Source organism: Suricata suricatta, chromosome 2 (assembly GCF_006229205.1).
Source record: "Suricata suricatta isolate VVHF042 chromosome 2, meerkat_22Aug2017_6uvM2_HiC, whole genome shotgun sequence".
Lineage (NCBI taxonomy): Eukaryota > Metazoa > Chordata > Mammalia > Carnivora > Herpestidae > Suricata > Suricata suricatta.
Genome location: NC_043701.1, coordinates 20,092,042 through 20,109,867, shown reverse-complemented (window position 1 = coordinate 20,109,867; position 17,826 = coordinate 20,092,042). Strand labels below are relative to the sequence as shown.

General features: G+C 49.3%; 1 protein-coding gene across 2 annotated transcripts in view; it reads right to left on the bottom strand.

Annotated features, from left to right (window-relative positions):
- Positions 1 to 17,826, bottom strand: part of PLXNA4 (plexin A4) — a 437,906-nt gene that overhangs the window by 82,797 nt on the left and 337,283 nt on the right. For both annotated transcript variants that reach the window (XM_029923240.1, XM_029923233.1), the window contains exons 6-9: positions 15,244 to 15,367; positions 14,381 to 14,534; positions 13,053 to 13,152; positions 10,479 to 10,593 (exon numbers count right to left, since the gene is read on the bottom strand). In XM_029923240.1, coding sequence (XP_029779100.1) covers positions 10,479 to 10,593; positions 13,053 to 13,152; positions 14,381 to 14,534; positions 15,244 to 15,367 — 493 coding nt within the window. The remainder of the gene's footprint in view (positions 1 to 10,478; positions 10,594 to 13,052; positions 13,153 to 14,380; positions 14,535 to 15,243; positions 15,368 to 17,826) is intronic.

Here is a 17,826-nt window from a genome sequence, read left to right as displayed (position 1 = left end):
CCTCTTCAGTTTGCAATTTAAGGCACTCCAGACTCAGACACGCCTGGTTGCCTCTTCCCAGTACCCCTCCGACCCTAGCAGAGGCAGACTCTGCTGCAGGGTGTCCTGTGTCCCACTTGAGGCTTCAGTCCTAGGCTGCCAAGAGTTGGGACAGAGAGACCCACCAGAGAGACCAACCCGCAGTGAGCTGTGGGCCCCAGCTCTGGAATGTGAGTCTGGACCATAGCAGAAGGGACCGGAGGGTCTTCCATACAGGGCTGAAATTGGCAATTGGGAATGTTCTGGAGTGAGGCCCAGAGACCTTTTAAAATCCAGAAGCTTCTGACTGTACTCTGAGATTGGCCAGACCCCAAGGAAATGCCCCTCAGAGCAGATGCACATGGAGAACCTCTTGAATGCTAGCAATGAGCTGAGTGGGGCCCAGGGGGCTTGGGGGATGGGGGAAATGACTGGGCCCTTTTTCCCTGAGGCAATCAGCTCTGTCCAGGGAGGGCTGGGGGGGGTAGAGTGGGGTCAAATACGGAGTGTGGGTGCTCTGTCCTCTTCCCAGAGGCTGGCGTGCGGCTGGATTTTGAGGAGTGGGGTGGAAGAGAGTCAGTATGCCAGGACTGATGGGCGTGGGCAGGAGCAAGGGCTTCTGCAGACACAAGCAGGGCCTGGGTCCCCAAACAAACCTCCCCCAGGCTCCTGCTGTTTGGGGCATGCTGAGACAGATGGCTAACGGCATGATATACATATCCTTCCTGAGGGCACTGCCCTCAGCAGAGGCTGCTGGCACCAACCCCCTGCACTCCCCTTCAAGAGTCGAGCAGAAAGGAGGTGGATGGGGAGCAGCAGACTGGAGGGGCCTCAGGCAACAGGGAGCTGTCCCTGCTGGGTCTGAAGGCAAACATGAGCCCCCCTCTGTCACTGAAAGCTGGGAGGGAGAAGACCCAAAATCTAGTGCCTGCTGAGCTTTCAAAGAGCTATGGAACCCTGAATCCATCACATCCCCACTTTGAGACTCAACTTCCTTATCTGTCAGTCGGATGGGCTCCAAGGCTCCATTCAGCCCTTACCAGTCCTGATTCCATGATTTGGGGCCGTCTCCCCTCTGTCCTTCTTGATTACCATGGAGCCTTCCCACAGAGGAGCAAGTGTCCCGGGCCCATGAAACTAACCCCCTATCTTCTTCAGGCTGCCCATACCTTTGTTCTAAAAAGCAGGTAGGAGGGGGGCAGCATCAGGCAATCCCACTTCTGGATATATTCCCAAAAGAGTTGAGAAAAGAGACTAGAACAGATACTTGTTCACTTATGTTCATAGTGACATTATTCACAGCAGCCAAAAGGTGGAAGTAACTCAAGTATCCGAGTGGATGAATGGATAAAACACATGTGATATATACTTACAATGGAATATGATTCCATCTTCAAAGAAAGAAAACATTTGTTATTATGAAAGAGAGAGAGAGAGAGGGAGAGAGAGAGAGAGCTAGCGGGGGAGGGGGCAGAGGGAGAAAGAGGCGCCCCATAAAGGAAGGGAATTTCAACACACAACATGTATGAATCTTGAAAATATTATACTAAGTGAAATAAGCCAGTTACAATAGGACAAATATCACATGACTCCACTCATATGAAGCACCTGGAATAATCAATTTCATAGAGACAGAATGGTGGTTTCTGGGGAAGGGGAAATGGGGAGCTGGTGTTTCATGGGCACAGGGTTTCATTCGGTTGGGGAAGGTGACAATGTTCTGGAGATGGATGGTGGGGATGGTTGCACAACAGTGAATATACTTAAGGCCATCAAACTGCACTGAAAACTGGCTAAGATGGTAAGTTTTATGAGTGTTTTTCCACAATTAAAAATAAATGAAAACACAGAGGAGCAGCAGGAGGCAGGCCAGCAGGAGGGGAGAAAGAGCAGAGCACTGAACTCGGCATGTGGTCCTGAGGCTGTGAAGCGCACGGATCTCTAGGGACCTGAAGATCCCACATGAAGAGAGTCTTAGAAGCTCCATCCTATGCCCCCTGCCCCCAAAACTTGAGAACGCAGGTCACGTAGAAGACAGGAAATGATTTAGTGAATAAGATGAAGCTCAGGACTGGAGCAGGAGGTGTGTGAGGGTGGAGGACCCGGAGAGAAGATCTGCAGAAAACAGGGAGCTTCAAGCCAGAGGGTTCTGACTCCTTTCCTCCCTTTACCTGAGGCCCTGGGCAGCTCTCCTCTCCCAAAAGCATGCACAGCCTGACCTTCCCTCCTGCTGCATCCATATCTGCATATGGTTGCATGTGGAGTAAGAGAAGTCTTGGATCTCTGGCTCCCATCTCCTACAGCAAAACATGGCTGCCCTTGAACGACATTCAGAAGGTGTCTGGAATCTGAGAGTCCTCTGGACCAACCCAATGGATCCCTTCTACTTTGCAAAGGGGAAATCGAGGCAGGGAGAGGGAAAATAATGGCTCGGTGTCAGCAGACACCCTGGCAGCTAAAGTTGATGCCAACCCATTATCTTTCCTTCCCTTAATAAAAGAGGCAAATTCCTACTGGTGGGCCGGGACCCCCTCAGGATGGGGTGGCTGTCCGTAAGGATCTTCCTGAGCACAGCAGGACAGAGAGCTGCAACACCCTCCTGTGAGGGCTGGGACTTGGCCTCCAGCTGGGCTGTTTCTAGTCCAGGATGTGGGTAGAAGCATAAGCCTCTCTTCCCTTGTAAGAAGGGAAGAGGTTTGGCACACGTTCTTTAATGAATCCTGATTGCCAGTGGCCACATAAAGACCTAGTTTGCATATAAAAAGGTTGGCAGGTCTGAGAGTAAGTTCATTAATAATAATTGGAGAGGCCCAGGGCTGGGCTGGGCCCATTTTCCTCTGGTGGCACTGCCGATTGACCCCGGTGTCCCTCCTAATTGAAATGTAAAATGGCAATTTTTCCCTAGGCAGCAAGGCATGAAGGGACCATGGCCACCACACTGCCCTTTCCTCCCACCCCAGTTCCTCAGGTCCTGACCTGCCTCATGCTGAGATTCCAGGTACAAAACTACCTCTTGCTCGTGGGAAGGTGCAGAGAAAGCTCCCTGTTTGTCTATGCCTGTGTCTGCAGACCTCACTTCCTAGCACCTCTGCCTGGGGCTCAGACAATCACCTCTGAGAGCCCTTAACTGGAAGAACTAGTTGGGGAGTCACTGATCTCTGAATGCAAGGCCATCGTCCTCCTGCTCACTTCAGAGTCTTGCAAGGGCTCTGGTCATTGCTTGGCTTAACTCGAAGTGGGGATTAAAAGCTCCTCCTCCAAGTGGCTTTTTGAGGGGGGAGGGGTTCCATGAACTACCGCATATAATGTGCCTGACACAGAGGGAGCAAACATTCAACAGATGTTCTTTCCTCATCTACAGCCCACCAAACTCGGGTCGCACCTTGTCCCTCATCTACTCCCTTTTCCTACATCACTTCCAAAGGATCCAATCTCCCCTGCTACTACCTCTCTGTGCTTTTCCATAAACACTCCATCAGCTCCCAATGTCCAGTTCTTTCCCCCCCACCTTCTGGGATTCAGAGCCTGACAACTTCAACAGCTCTGAGTGCCCCAAACACAGGGGGACAGGTACAGAGGCCCCTGGTCCATCCACTGCTCTCCCTCTTCCCTCTTCTGGAAGGTGACATCCTACAGCCGCATGCTCTGTATGTTCTGTGGTGGGACCTCTAGCAACCAATCACACAGCCTTGGGCAAGTCCCTCAGACTTTCTGGGTCTCCTCAGCCACGGAATGGAGAAGCTGGTTTGGATCCAATGAACTTTATGATCCTAGTTGTATTATTAACCCAGTAGAGGAAGCACAACACATCATTTTATTGCGTTTCTGAAGCTCAGTTTTCCCAACTCTGGAATGGGATAACAATGTCTGTTCAACCAGGTGGAAGTGTGGTATTCAAAATATCAAACAACTGAATGAATACTGGAGGGCTGAAGGGGGAAGCTTCTGGAAGTGACCATTTACCTACCAGTAGGGAAGTATTTTAATATTTTAGTAACCAGCACATGGCAACCTGGTACAGTTGTATAGGCGGTGTGGGTCTGGTAGGCAGTGTGTGATGCTGTTGTGATTCTAGCTAACACGGTACAAGGGGTTCAAGGATTCATGTTTTGTTTTTTTTTCTGAGAGACAGAGAGAGACAGTGCGAGCAGGGGAGGGTCAGAGAGAGAGAGGAAGACACAGAATCTGAAGCAGGCTCCAGGCTCTGAGCTAGCTGTCAGCACAGAACCCGATGCAGGGCTCGAACCCACGAACGGTGAGATCATGACCTGAGCCAAACGCTTAACCAACTGAGCCAACTAGGCATCCCAAGGGGTCCAAGGATTCAGTCCAGTGCACATTTCACCACTTCCATTACCTTCCACATGCCCTCCCGTTTGCCATCTTGTTTCACAGCCCAAAGCATACTATCATGGCCATGTTCACGGTAAAGGAACCAAGGACACCAATGTCCTCATTCAGTTCCCACAATGATAATGAATAAAATATTTTCACCAAATCATCTTACTGACTTTTGTCCCTAGACAATTATCTAGCCCCCATACAGAATTCCTCAAAAACATAATATTCTTTTTTTTTTCAAGGAAGAGATTTTTTGAACTAATGGAGAGGACCAGCTCTTGGAGGTGGAGAGCACCTGCATTTAACAAGATTATTTGGAGACCAACGCATACATTCAGAACCAGATTCCCGTGGAGGCTGTTTTGCCTGTGGCTACATTCTGCAGTTATAAGAGCTGAGGGCTGAGAGTTGCGGTGGTGGGAGGTGCAAGAAAATCTTCAGTGTCTTGGCTTTCAGGAGGTGGCTCCAGGTCAACCGCCGAGCCCCATGCACGTTTTGGTTTTCAGGGAAATGCACACAGAAGTAAAGATAGCAATGCGAATTGCAGGGGCCAGGAACATCAAGCCAAAGTATAGAAAGCACAAAGATGCCTTTCTATCTACCATGTCCAGCATGCCAGTGGCTGCTTTATATGGAGGTTTCATTGCATATTTAAATAATTGAACAAGGACATAAAGCACGCTGCTGAGCTGAGAGAGAAAAGAAAGACTGCCCTTAGGGCGGGTGCTGCCTGGGGAGGCGGGTGGTAGGCTTGTGGATTTATAGCCCCCGGTGTGTGTACAGGATGAGGGCTTTAATTCTCCTAGTTGTTACAGCAAGATTGGGGAAATGTGATGGGCTGGGGGAGTGCAGGGCAGGGGTGGCACCTAGGGGTAGTTAAGGAACAAGTGATTTGCGGGGCACCCCTCAGCACTACTGTCACCTCAGCCCCCATCAATTCCAAAGAAGCCAGCCTTAGCCCCAACCAACCCCCCAAATTTACACTCACCTTCTCAGACCCATGATGCCCAATACGAAAATGTAACGCATCATATATTTTCTTGCTGTTCCCCAAGTTTATAATGCCATTAGTGTGATCTATGATGGGCTGGTTTATGGAGAGAGCAAAGTAATAATACAGAAAGGAAATACCCATAACCCCAAGGGGGGTGATGGGGCAGACGAGATTGATGGAAAGTGCAATTGTCTGGAGAAAAGGCAACCCAGTAATGGAATACCTGGGGTGGGGGTGGTGCATGGACTGGAAGCAAGTTCTTTAGCTAGATTTGGCTTTGTTTTCTCAAAGGAAGGTGAAGGGCATGGCAAAGATGGTTTTGATCCCTTGGGTTGGGCCCCAGGAATGGCTCCTCTTCCCAGAATCACTAATAACGTAGATGCACCAACTTCTCTCTAGAATCCAGTGGCAGGTGAATGCCCTTGGCCTGCCCTGTCTTGGGACATGGGGTTTATTTCAGCACCAGGGGCGAACAGCAGTCCAGGGGCGAGGATCGCCCTCACCCTGCCAACACTTTGGTCTTGGAGAGGATTGAAAATTGGGCTTCGCAGATTTTATGATACTCATCTTGTCTGCAGCTTCACCATCGGGGTATTGGTACGGGATGTTAGATGAAACTTTTGAGCACTGTTTCAGAAATCAGATAGAATTCATTCTACCTCTTCTGATCTTACCCCTGCTCTCTGGAGTAAATGCTGGTCGAACTTCAGGAAGAAAGGGCCGGCAGGAACTTTCTCTCTGAGCCTGTGCACTGTGGGCCTTCCTAGTGAAGCCCATCTGGTCTGGCTCCTAGGGAACAGCTTCAGCTGAAGCTGATTTTGCATTCCAGTTTAGATGAGAGATAACAGTACAATAGTGTATGGAGGATAAATGCTTGTCAGTGCATTTGTTTTTCCATGGAAATTCACCTTTGTTTCCTATGGATCACTGTTATCATATGCACGGGCCTGAGGGGGCTCAGAGAGGCTATGGCGGAGGCTGGGGATTCCAAAGCCACTCACGGACCAGAGGCCCTTCCCGCTTGGTGGACATGGGGTCATGGCCCGATTAATGGCTGCCCCTGGGAAAGGCCATTCCACTGAAAGCAAGAAGTCGCTCCTGACTTTGGGAGAAGGGGTGAGCACAGGAAGACTCACCCTACTTCCGCTTTCCTTTCCTTCCTATCTCTTTTCTTTTTGGTACCCAGGATCTGGCAGCTCATCTAAAGGCCCAGCCTTGTTATCGTAACGCCATCATTAGCTGAAACAAAATCATTCCTTGTAACTGGAATATAGTTACTACAAACAACATACGTTTATTGGGCATTCTGTTTCTAATAATTGTAATTATACTAGAATACTTGCCATTAATATAATAACAACAATGATTGACCAGTTCTCTGTTCCAGACCAATAACTTCACCTGAATGTACTCTTTGTTCAGGGGAAGAAAAAGAGGTAATTCAACATCCCTGGTGATAGTCAACAAAGCCAGTGTTGAAACTGGAAGACGCATGGATGAAAGCCTTCCTGGGGATAAAAGGAGGTGCTGGGGAGATGAAGAGCCACCTGGCAGTCTCCCTCTTGGCTAACAAAAGGACCCTGTCTACGTCCCCACACTCAAAGGTTGAAAGGAAATGAAAACCCAGGGATTTCCAGAAGAATCTGGGCCTGGGCCTCACTCTCATCCTGTGGGGATGGCTCTGGGTCTGGATGTCCCTTGAGGTGGAGGAGGAGCCCCCCCTGGCAGGTGGAACAAGGACACTGCAGCCTGGACTTGAAACGTTGTCCTGTAAGACCACTTCTTGGGCATTGACCCCTCCTTGGTGCTTTCTGGCTTATTTCCACTTATAATTAAAGAACCTTAGAGACTACGTAGACCAATGGTCCCGTTTTACCCATCTTTCAATGTAGACTATGGATCTCTTATACATCTTGAAACCTCACACAACGCCCTGCATATGGGAAATGCTCAGGAACTGGGTAATGCAGGACAAACATGACCTACAGTGAAACTTGGAGTACCATACTGTGAATAAACTCTTCCCCTGGCAGGGAGAAGGGGACACTTGTGTCTCGAGCTTCTATAAAATCACCTTTCAAATGTGTAATTTTCTTTGTTACCCTTATTCTTGCTATAGCTCTTCCCAGGGACTAAAACAGAAAACAAAACAATGACATAAAAAAAATCACCTTATTTCGATTAGGAGCCAGGGGCTTTCTTTTTAAGCTCTGAGCACAATGACCTCCTTCAACTGACCCAAATAGCTGGATCAGGAAAAAATCCACAAATATTTATTACTTCTTTTTCCTTCAGTACATTTCCCAGGACGCTGCTTCTACAATGTCCATCGTGAAGTGGTCAACTCCTGCTTCTTCACTATGTTATACTCAAGATGGACTGGTATTGAGATGGGTAGAAGGCAGCCTTCAAACTTGGACCAGAAACACAGACTTAGAGCTTCCTTTTCTTAGGATAAATAAACATCCAGGAAAAAGAGGAACAAAAGTTGGTTCCACCCTGTGATGTGATAAGGGAGGCAGAGAAGCCTCTCACTGCAATGGTCTGCCAGGCTTCACACAGTTTGGGTGAGATGGAGAATGTCCTAGGGTGTCTGGTAGGTTACTTCATCACCATCCTCCAATGGCTTTGTTCCTTCAGGCCTCTTCCTCTCTTGGGGGCCCAGCACCACATCCTCTGAGGTGCTATGACTCTTTGGCACCTTTGCAGAGTCAGGGGGAGATAGAGGGTTGTGCCTGGCTGGCAATCTGGGAGCTTGAAATGCAGCGGTCTTCTGTAGGGATCTCTGAACTGCCCTGGGAAACATGGCAGGCTCTTGTTTTATTCTCTTCTGCTTCTTTTTTCCTCCTTTGGAGCGGCAGATGCAAGCTGCTTTTATGTATTTAAAAGACAGAAACTTGGGACAAAAGGTGCAAACAAGAAAGAAAAAGCAGGAATTTGAAAACCTCCTTCAAGGTAATTAAGTGATTAGGGGCCTTTGAAACCCACCAGATCGCTCAATTGTTTCTACTTTCATCTATTTTATCCTTGGGCCTCTCCACATACGAAACCTCTGCCAGATACACCAGTTCAGGAAGCCAGAGAGAGGCTGAAAACCTCTTTGTTTCTGCTCCCATAAGGTCATTTGCAGGTTCCCAAAGTAAGAGGTTTCTTCCTGGGCCCTCAGCCCCTGGTCTTGGTGGGTGAAGGGGCTTCTTCAGGCCTTCTTCTCCTCACTGCATGGCCAAGATAAAGGCTCAGGGTTGAGGAAATTGTATAGCCTTTTATCAGGGTCTTCATCAGCAGTGTTGTCCCTTGATTGTCAAACCCAAGTCTGTCCTACAAGCTTTAGATCCATTTTCTCTTAAAGAACAGAATCAACACATACACATTAGCTTTACATTCTTTTTGAAAGTCAACATGTACTCTCTTTCCTTCTTTTCCCCATAAAAGGACAATCTAAGTGTAGGTCTCTTTTCTTGATTATTATCCAGAGTAACCATTGCTGGCCATAGACAGACCCCACCATAGAGGGAGAGGACTTTATGTGTAGAGACTTCCATACCCTCTTCTTTCTTTTCTTTGTTCCTCTCTTGTTTCCTCCTTATGTCTTCCATCTCAACTGGGATCATCCCTTCCCCTCAACAACCTCACCATTCCTTGCCTTTACCTCTAAAATGAATTTCTCTGTTCACTCTCCACCTATAGAACTCCTGCTCAGTCATCAGAGCCTGGGGAAATGGGATTTGGAGCTTAGATTTCTCAATGCCAGGCAGAGTTCAGTCACTTTCCCCTTGGGCTGGCAGAGCCCAATGCAGCAGGTGTTGGCAGTGGGGTGTTCATCATCCTTCCTTTTCAGTCTCAGAGACAAGACAACTTCCCTCCTGCCATTAAAGGTTTGGCCAAACTCCCAGGGGTAGAAGTATGGGACAAGGGCACTGTGATATGCCTCTGTGCTCACCATTCCTCTGTGATACCCTAAACATCTTTAATGCTTCCTGCACCAGGACAATTCTCTGCTCTCAAAGCTGTGGGGTTTGCCACATGGTCATGGTACATGTGTGGGTATGCAAAGGGCATGCAAGGTATGCCCAAGGCCAGGGAAGGGGGTGAAGATGTTAGAAACTGTCTGAGTCCAGTGTTGGCTGGGAGACCATAGGCCAGGCTGGCAGCTCTGCCCCCGCATTGACTGGGGTCTAACCAACACCGTATATACATAAATATTTTTCTATTCTAAATAGCAACATTCTGAGGCAATCACTCTGTTCAGTCCTACTGGCCTGATGGTTGGAGACACACAAGCACCATAAGGTTGAACAATAGCAGACTTTTCCAAAGTATTTTTACACCCATTATCTTTGAAGGGCTTGCCCACAAACTTACATCCAAAGAAAGGCAATGGCATAGGCACAGAGTATTGCTATTACAATGATGAATAATGTTCAAGGATGAGAATAAAGATTAGGAGAGAATAAAGACACAGCTTCTTAACCATGAAGCCAACTCTAGTGATGCCCAAATGGGATTATGCAGCAGAATCACCAACTGGGGGTACTGAGCCAACCCCCAGACTTCCTCATCCAGTTGGTCTGGGGTGGAGTGCTTGACTTTGAGTTTCCAACAAGTTCACAGGTGATGCAGATGCCACTAGTCTGGGAATCACACTTTGAGAAGCACCACTCTGGTTGGTAAGTTGACCTTTCTTTCTTGTTTCTCTTTCCCTTTTACCCAACCTGTCCTATTTTATCTCAGATATGCTCTGTGGACAATGCTCTGAGGGACAGCCAAGGAGTCTAGAGATAGTCTTGCTGTGGACTTACAATTGTTTCTATCATGCACACGCTCATCTCTCTGGAATTGTTCTAGAACTCACCTGACATGTGGAGGGGCTTCATGGTTGGAGTAACCTGGAATGTACCTTTGCCTGTAGCTCACCCTCCAGGACTGACTCAGAGCCCACCAGCCCCAGCACAGAGCTTTGCTTGTTTACTGCTTTCATTAAGTGGTCCCTTAAGAGTTGGGGTGGGGGCAGAAAACAGGGGTCCTGTGGGATTTGCCTCTGCTTTCTCTTCTTAAGGGGAGGTCTGCCCTCCGTGCCCCATGCTCAGAGCAAGCAGCACTCACCACTCTAGCTGCCAGGACCTACCTCAGGCAGCTTCACTCGGCCTTCCTGGAAGGAACAAGTCTTGGGGTCATGGGTACAGACGTGCCGGTATTTACACCAGTGGCAGCGGTATGGGCTCTCAACACAGGACAGGCACCTGGGCACAGAGGAGGAAGAGGCACAAATCACAGAACCTGGGTGAACCCAAAGCAGAGGCCCTATGACTCTTGGGTCTGGCAAAATATTTTTTAATAGTAAGAGAAACCACCTTTAAATCCTCAGGAAAGGCAGATCTGATACAAATCTGACCCTTTTTGCACCAAGTTCTCAGGGTCCCCAGAATTTGGGGCCTCTCCCTACCCCCAACTCAGGTGATTGAAACCTTAATCCTCAAGGGCCTAGTCAACCACCCTCTGTCTTCACAAGACGGTGACCTCTTCTGTTGAATTGGGGGACAATGATGTCTGAAGTAGGGGGTTTCATTCAGAGGGCCCATATAAGTTAGTGCAAAGAAAGAAATTTTAATTCAAATTGACTCTAGGGTCTCACTGTCATGGACCCACATGGGCCCACCTGGCAGAGGAAGGTCCCAAGGCTTTTCTCTCAGTGCTTTGGGTCCCTGTACAGTTGGCAACCCCGCTTCTACATTTCACCCCCAAGAAACAAAGCCACTTTGTAAGAGCTCCTTCCTGCCTACAAACCCAGCATGCTTCCCATCTTCCAGAGGGTGAAACCCAAATGCCTTGCCATGCAGGCTAAGCCCATCAGGATGTCCAGGCCCACTGTCTCCACATGTATTTGGTATTCCCACCATGAACAGGCCATGCTCTCCCATGCTGTCTTTCTACCTGGAGTAGCACTTTCTCTTCCTTCACCTGGACATCTCCTCTTCCTTCTTTGACCAACAGAGAGTTGGTCACACTGGGCCCTTCTTCCATTAATTACTTTGTTTAAGTCTCTGGGGCAGTACTGGCCTTGTTGGATCATATTTTACTTATTCACTCTCTAGTTCATCTACTAATCCACAAGGCCATGACGTTGGGAAGCAGAGACTGAGTCTTTGGGTTTTATTAATCATTGATACTTCCTGTCTAATGAGTAACACATTGCCCTGCATAAAGTAGATGCTTAAAATTACTTTGTGGACTTCATGGGAACTTCACACATGATTTCATCTATTTACACTCTGCTTTCCTAGAGGAGCAAAAGGGGAGTGAGGGATCAGGCCACCACATGGTAAAGCCATGAGCAGCTCCATGACAAGAAGCAGGAAGAGAATTCTGGCATTGAGGCAACTTGTTTTTGGCTGGGAGACCTGATTATCTCTTACTGAGAGCTCCAAAGGTAGTAGCCAAGGTCCAGATTCACAACTGCCATAACAAGACAGATAGACAACAGACTGGCCTAGAGCCCCAAAATGTCTTGGCTTATGTTAACTAGCTTGCCCTATAGGGAGAGGAAAACAGGATAGCATTTTAAAACAAGGAGGGCTTTATGGTTTTCAAACTGTGCTCTATAGAACCCTGGGGATTCTATGGAGCTTCATTGGAGACAAGGAGATAGATGTTTGGGATTCTAAGACAGAGGGGTTCCAGGAGCCCCCAGCCCTCAACCAGAGTGGCTCCAACTTCTGTCTGTCATGAGTATTATGCTTCCACATCTAATTTTGGTCAGAGAAAGCTTTCTATGCTAAGAAAAAAAGGCTTGTACCTTCTCAGTCTGGTCCAACTCCATCATTTTACAGAGGAAATAATACAATGACAGCAAAAACATGAGCAGCCTAGACAGTGGCTCTAACTGCTGTGCTTGTAATGGCTCTTCAGGTCCTCACAGGTGTCCTGTGGGCCAAGCTGTGTTGATGTGCAGGGGTAACAACCAGGGGGGTCCCAGCCGACCACAGCTCTGCCCGAAGGTGCCCTTGCCACATCAGAGGTTTAATATTTGGGTGACATTCCTGGAAGGAGGACTACTATCTCCCCACTGACAGAGGACAGCGGGACACAGAATGGTTAAGTTTCCAGCTGGTCTGACTCCAGAGCCCAAGACTCTGTCCTCTGTGCCTCCCCTTGGGAAGGGGACACTTCATTCAAACAGGGCCAGGGCCAGAGCTGGAGCCAGAGTAAGACCTCCCAGGCCAGAGTCCACCAGGATGGGCCTTTCTGCCCTACTCTGACTCTCTACAGCCTGATTCCTGACCCAGCCCTCACGGGACTGGGGAGAGCTGAGCATTCAGTGCTGTGTTGGACCACCTGCCCTGGCCTGGACATATGTGGGGGTCTCTATTCCTGCTCACCCCCTCCTCTCATCCAGGGTGCTGGCTGCTCTGTTCTTCAGGTGAGGGACACCCTCCTCCTCAACAGATGGTGGGAACTGAATCAGGTTCGGCAGATTGATGCCGGAGATGTATAGGTTAGGGATTTGGAGAACTCTACCCTACTCGTTCTTACTCTGCTCCTTCCTGCTGTGCTCTTCCTATTAACCCTATCGGTACCAGAGAAGGGGTCTGTTTCCTTCTCCTCCTTACAGGGCTTCTTGCAAACAGTGCCGGCATCTTCTATCTCTGGTTGACCACAAACCCCAGGAACAGGGAGCTGAGTGAGGCTGGGAGGCACTTACGAATTGTGGACGCTGCAGTTGTAGAAGACAAAGCTGGTGCTGGCGAAGGTCATGCCCGTCTCCTTCGACTTGAGCTGCAGCTGGACGACATGGTGGTCCCCTGGGGGGCAGAGTCAACCACGAGGTCAGGGGAAAAGCCAAGATCCCGCATGAGGGTCCTACTGAGAGTGATGCACACTGGGAAAGGGGAGACCACTCCTTTGGGGGTGCTCTCAGCATTGACAGGAGTCTGATTCACGGGGACCCAGTCCCAGGACAGCCCTAAGAACATCTGCAGAGGGCGCTTCTGGTCTATATTGTCTCCGCACTGTGTTTCGGGCACCTACCCTTCATCTGCTCCCCAGCTCTCGTGTGTGCATTCCCTGACAGGCTTGCATGCATGGTGTCCAGGCCAGACTCACAGAATTATAAACATACATATGTCTTAGCTACCACGACAACCATGTAGCCTCTTTGGAACACTGCCACAAGCCACGCAAGAGATTTTGCATGTATGTGCGTGTATGTGCACACATGGGTTCATTCCACATCTCTGTAAGGAGACACCCCGTTCTGGTGGGCTCAGGGCTCTGTTCCGGCGGGTGTCCCTGGAATCCTCAGCTGGCGCCAGGGAGGAGCTGGAAGCCTATGTTTAATTCACAGCTCTGACCCCAGGCCCCGACTTCCAGCCTTGTTCTGTGCCTTTCCTGAGAGCCTCATTAATCAATCAGCTGGGAACAAATGTGACAAGCCCAAATGGGAGGGCCAACATGGAATCAGTCTGCCCAGGCTGGGTCTGTCCCTCACCAGCATTGGGCCTCTGTCCACCCCTGTTTCTCCCAGTGCAGCTGGCCGTGAACATGCAGCTCTGGGAAGGCAGGGCAGGGTAGGGATGGGAGGCAGTGGTCTGAGATCAAAGACCCAGCAGTGCAGGCAGGGGGATGAGCCACAGGAGCCTTGACACCATCCCCGTGCCTGCCATGCTCCTGATCAGCTGCCCCTCCCCCAGTGCCCCTCCATGCCACCCTCTCCTGCTCCGGGACAATCTCTAAACTAGGCTGGCACATTCTGATGCTCTCCTGGCCTTGCCCTCACTCTGTGCTCTCTGCAGCTGCTCCTACTTGGGATGATGCTGACTCTAGGATGCTCACCTGGCTTCAACAGTCATTTCTGAGAGCAGCAAAGGGACACTTCATCCTCCTGTTCTGTATTATACCCACCAAAGCACCCCCTTCCCCTGACACTACCCTGCCTGTGGGCTCCCTCTGCGGCCCCCATGCCTGTCTCGAGTTCTCATCAGGCCACGAGGAAAGACATGCCACCCAGCTTTGCCTCTGGGGACCACTCACCATTCTCTGTGATTATTCGGGGCACCTCCTTGGCTGCCGGGGAGTAGCACTGGATCTGATTGCCTACCACCAGCCCATCCATCTCTGACAGGTCCTCAAAGGTGCAGTTGACGCCCGCTGACAGCTCCGGGACATTGTATGTCTCTAGGACCAGCTGCGCACAGCCCCGGCAAGGGGAGAGAGAGGAAAAGAGTGAAGTGAGGGCAAGGAAGGGAATGTAATAAAAGAAGAAAGAGGGAGAGCAAGCGATCAGAGAGAAAGAAAAGAGAGAAAACAGGAGATGATATTAACATAGAGAAAAGAAAGTCAATTGATCACCAGACAAGAGGTGGTGGGATGGAAAGAGACAGACACAGAGGAAACTTCGTTACATATGAATGGAATTGTCCACAGGAAATGGGAGGGCTTAGGGGATTTGTTTGCAGACAGAAAGGTGGGCAGGACTGAGGTATTGCAGGTCAATCTCCTCTTCCATGATCCCCTGTTTTGGAAAAATGGCAAGCCAACTGCCAAGTGCCCAGGGGATGAACAGGGGCGATATCCTGCCCCTTTCTCCCTCTGCACATAAATCCTTCCCATTTTGTAGACAAAGATATAGGTCCCAACATCCTCCCTCTCCTGGTCACCCTTTCAATCATTTTTGGTATCACACTTTTCCCTATCTTTGCATCCATTATGCAGAGGGCCTCTGCCCCGGTATTCCTGTGGGTGTCCCCTCTTCTATCTCCAGGGACACATTCTTTAAAACTGCTCTCATGCAACCTTGCTGGTCAGGCTTGGCCCAGGTCTCCTTAAGGACACTGGGGGGCTTTGGTGGGGAGAGGGTTCTCCATGTCCCCGGACTCGGATCCCACTGCCCTTACCAGGACATTGTACTGGGAAACAGAGATGTTGCTGGGATGGACGGTCAGCCGGACACACTGCTTCATCTCAGAGGCGAACCTGCGGGGCTCTCTGGACCTCTCACAGCGCTCCTTCCGGGTGCACCTGGGAGGGACAGACCAATGAGTGACTGAGGAGAAGGCCACGTGCTCCAGTGAGGGGCCGGCATGGAGGTCAGGCACTGCCAGCGGCTCCCAGGACATGTTCAAACAGAACTGCCCTCTTTGCCTCCTTCCTCCAGCCTGTTCCTCCCCTTCCATGCCTGAATGTGGAAAAGATGGTTATTCTAATCACTGACTGTCTACGGCCATACCACCCTGAACGCGCCCGATCTCGTCTAATCACTGGCTGCCAAATGCAGAAACTTGAGGGTCATCCTCAAGACCCCTCCCCTACTCCTCATTAACATAAAGAGTTGCAAAGTCCTGCTATTCTACCTCCCCACCCATCCTCAGCCCTGTAACTCTCCTCCCTCTTAGGTAAACCGAGACACTGTATATACAAAATACTGTTTCCAATCTCCTTGCTTTGTGCTGGCCACTTCTGCTCTCTGGACCACCTTCTCCCCACATTTCCTCTGTCCATCTTCTACCTACCCTTCCAGACATGGCTCAACCATTATGCATCTGCAATCTCTCCCCACTACCATCCTAGGCAGAGTTAAGAGCATTTGGGGGTTTCTTAGAGTCTAGACATTCTTTGATTATATAATAATTATTGGATTAAGTGAGGTCCTCTCCTAGTGGGTGTGAGCTCAAAAGAAGAAAAGATGCCTGACTTATTTTGGAATCCCCTGTACACCTCACGTCCAGCAGCCAGGAGACAAATGTAGGCAGGTGGGAGGGAGGGAAAGAAGGATCAAAAGAGCAGAGTGTAGCGATTCAAAGCATGGTGCGGAGCCAGACTGCCTTGGATCCGAATCCCAGCTCCCCGGCACAGGGTTACTGTTATAGAAGGTTTGCTATTATTGCTTAGCTTCCTGTGTTGTTCAAAGTACATTGCGTCAGGGGTAGACTGCATCCAGGGTGACCCGGGATCTTACAGTCTTCACTGATGGAGCTTGGGAAACAGGTACATAAGAATCACGTACCTTCACCCAAATGTGCACATCACACATGGGGGAAGGTGCTGAAACTCTCTGCTGAGGCCAAGGCAACACTGCCTTGCAGTGGGAGTTCACCGCATGGAGTATCTGAAGTTTGGGGAACAGGCTTTAATCCAAGTCAGATAAGCCGTGTGAATGTGGACCTGAGTGGCCGTGATTTGGAAGCTATGGGCTCCTGATTCTGCTGTGGGGTGAGGGAAAGTAGGCCCCTTAGAGGGACAAGCTGAGGCACAAGCTGGGGCGGCAGGGAGATGGCTCCTGAGTCATTAGGAGGAATGTCACAGGGAAGGAAGACAGCTTTGGCTTCTGTGGGAGGGACAGCCTAATGGTGGCGAGTCTGGGGGGAGAATTTAGCAAATGAAGAAGTCACTGATGGCATGGACTAAAGGAAGAAGGAGAGATGCAGGGACAAATAGGATGACCGCAGAGTAAACTGGATGTGTAACGTGAACAGGAAAAAACAGTTCTAAGTAAAACAATCATGGCTACTAGTCACTGAGTGTTTCTTGGTCACCCTGGTAAGTTTACCTCAAAGTCTCCCAACAATGCCATGAGGCAGGTACCATTTAAAAACCCATTTTACAAGATAGTGGCAAATGGCATATTGGATAAAGGGCTAGTATCCAAAATCTACAAGGAACTCATACCCGAAAAATGAATACCAGTGAAGAAATGGGCAGAAGACATAAACAGACACTTCTCCAAAGAGGACATCCAGATGGCCAATAATTGCACATGAAACAATGCTCAGCATCACTCATCAGCAGGGAAACACAAATCAAAACCACACTGAGATACCACCTCACGCCCGTCAGAGTGACTAAAATGAACAAATCAAGAGACTACAGATGCTGGCAAGGATGTGGAGAAACGGACACCCTCCTACACTGTTGGTGGGAATGTAAACTGGTACAGCCACTCTGGAAAACAGTGTGGAGGTTCCTAGAAAAACATTAAAAATAGAATTACCCTGTGACCCAGCAATAGCACCACTAGGAATTTATCCAAAGGATACAGGAGTGCTGATGCATAGGGGCACATGTACCCCAATGTTCATAGTGGCACTTTCAACAATAGCCAAATCATGGAAAGAGCCTACATGTCCATCACCTGATGAATGCATCAAGAAGATGTGGTTTATATATACACTGGAATACTACATGGCAATGAGAAAGCATGAAATCTGGCCATTTGTAGCAAAGTGGATGGAACTCGAGGTCATCACGCTAAGCAAAATAAGTCAGGCAGAGAAGGACAGATACCATGTTTTCACTCTCAGGTCTAATAGGAGAAACCTAACAAGAGGACCATGGGAGGGAAAGGGGGGAGAAAGAGTTAGGGAGAGGGAGGGAGGCAAATCATGAGAGATTCTTGAATATTGAAAACAAACTGAGGGCTGAAGAGGGAGGGGGGAAGGGGAGCTGAAGAGGGAAAGGGGGGTTCTGGTCATGGAGGAGGG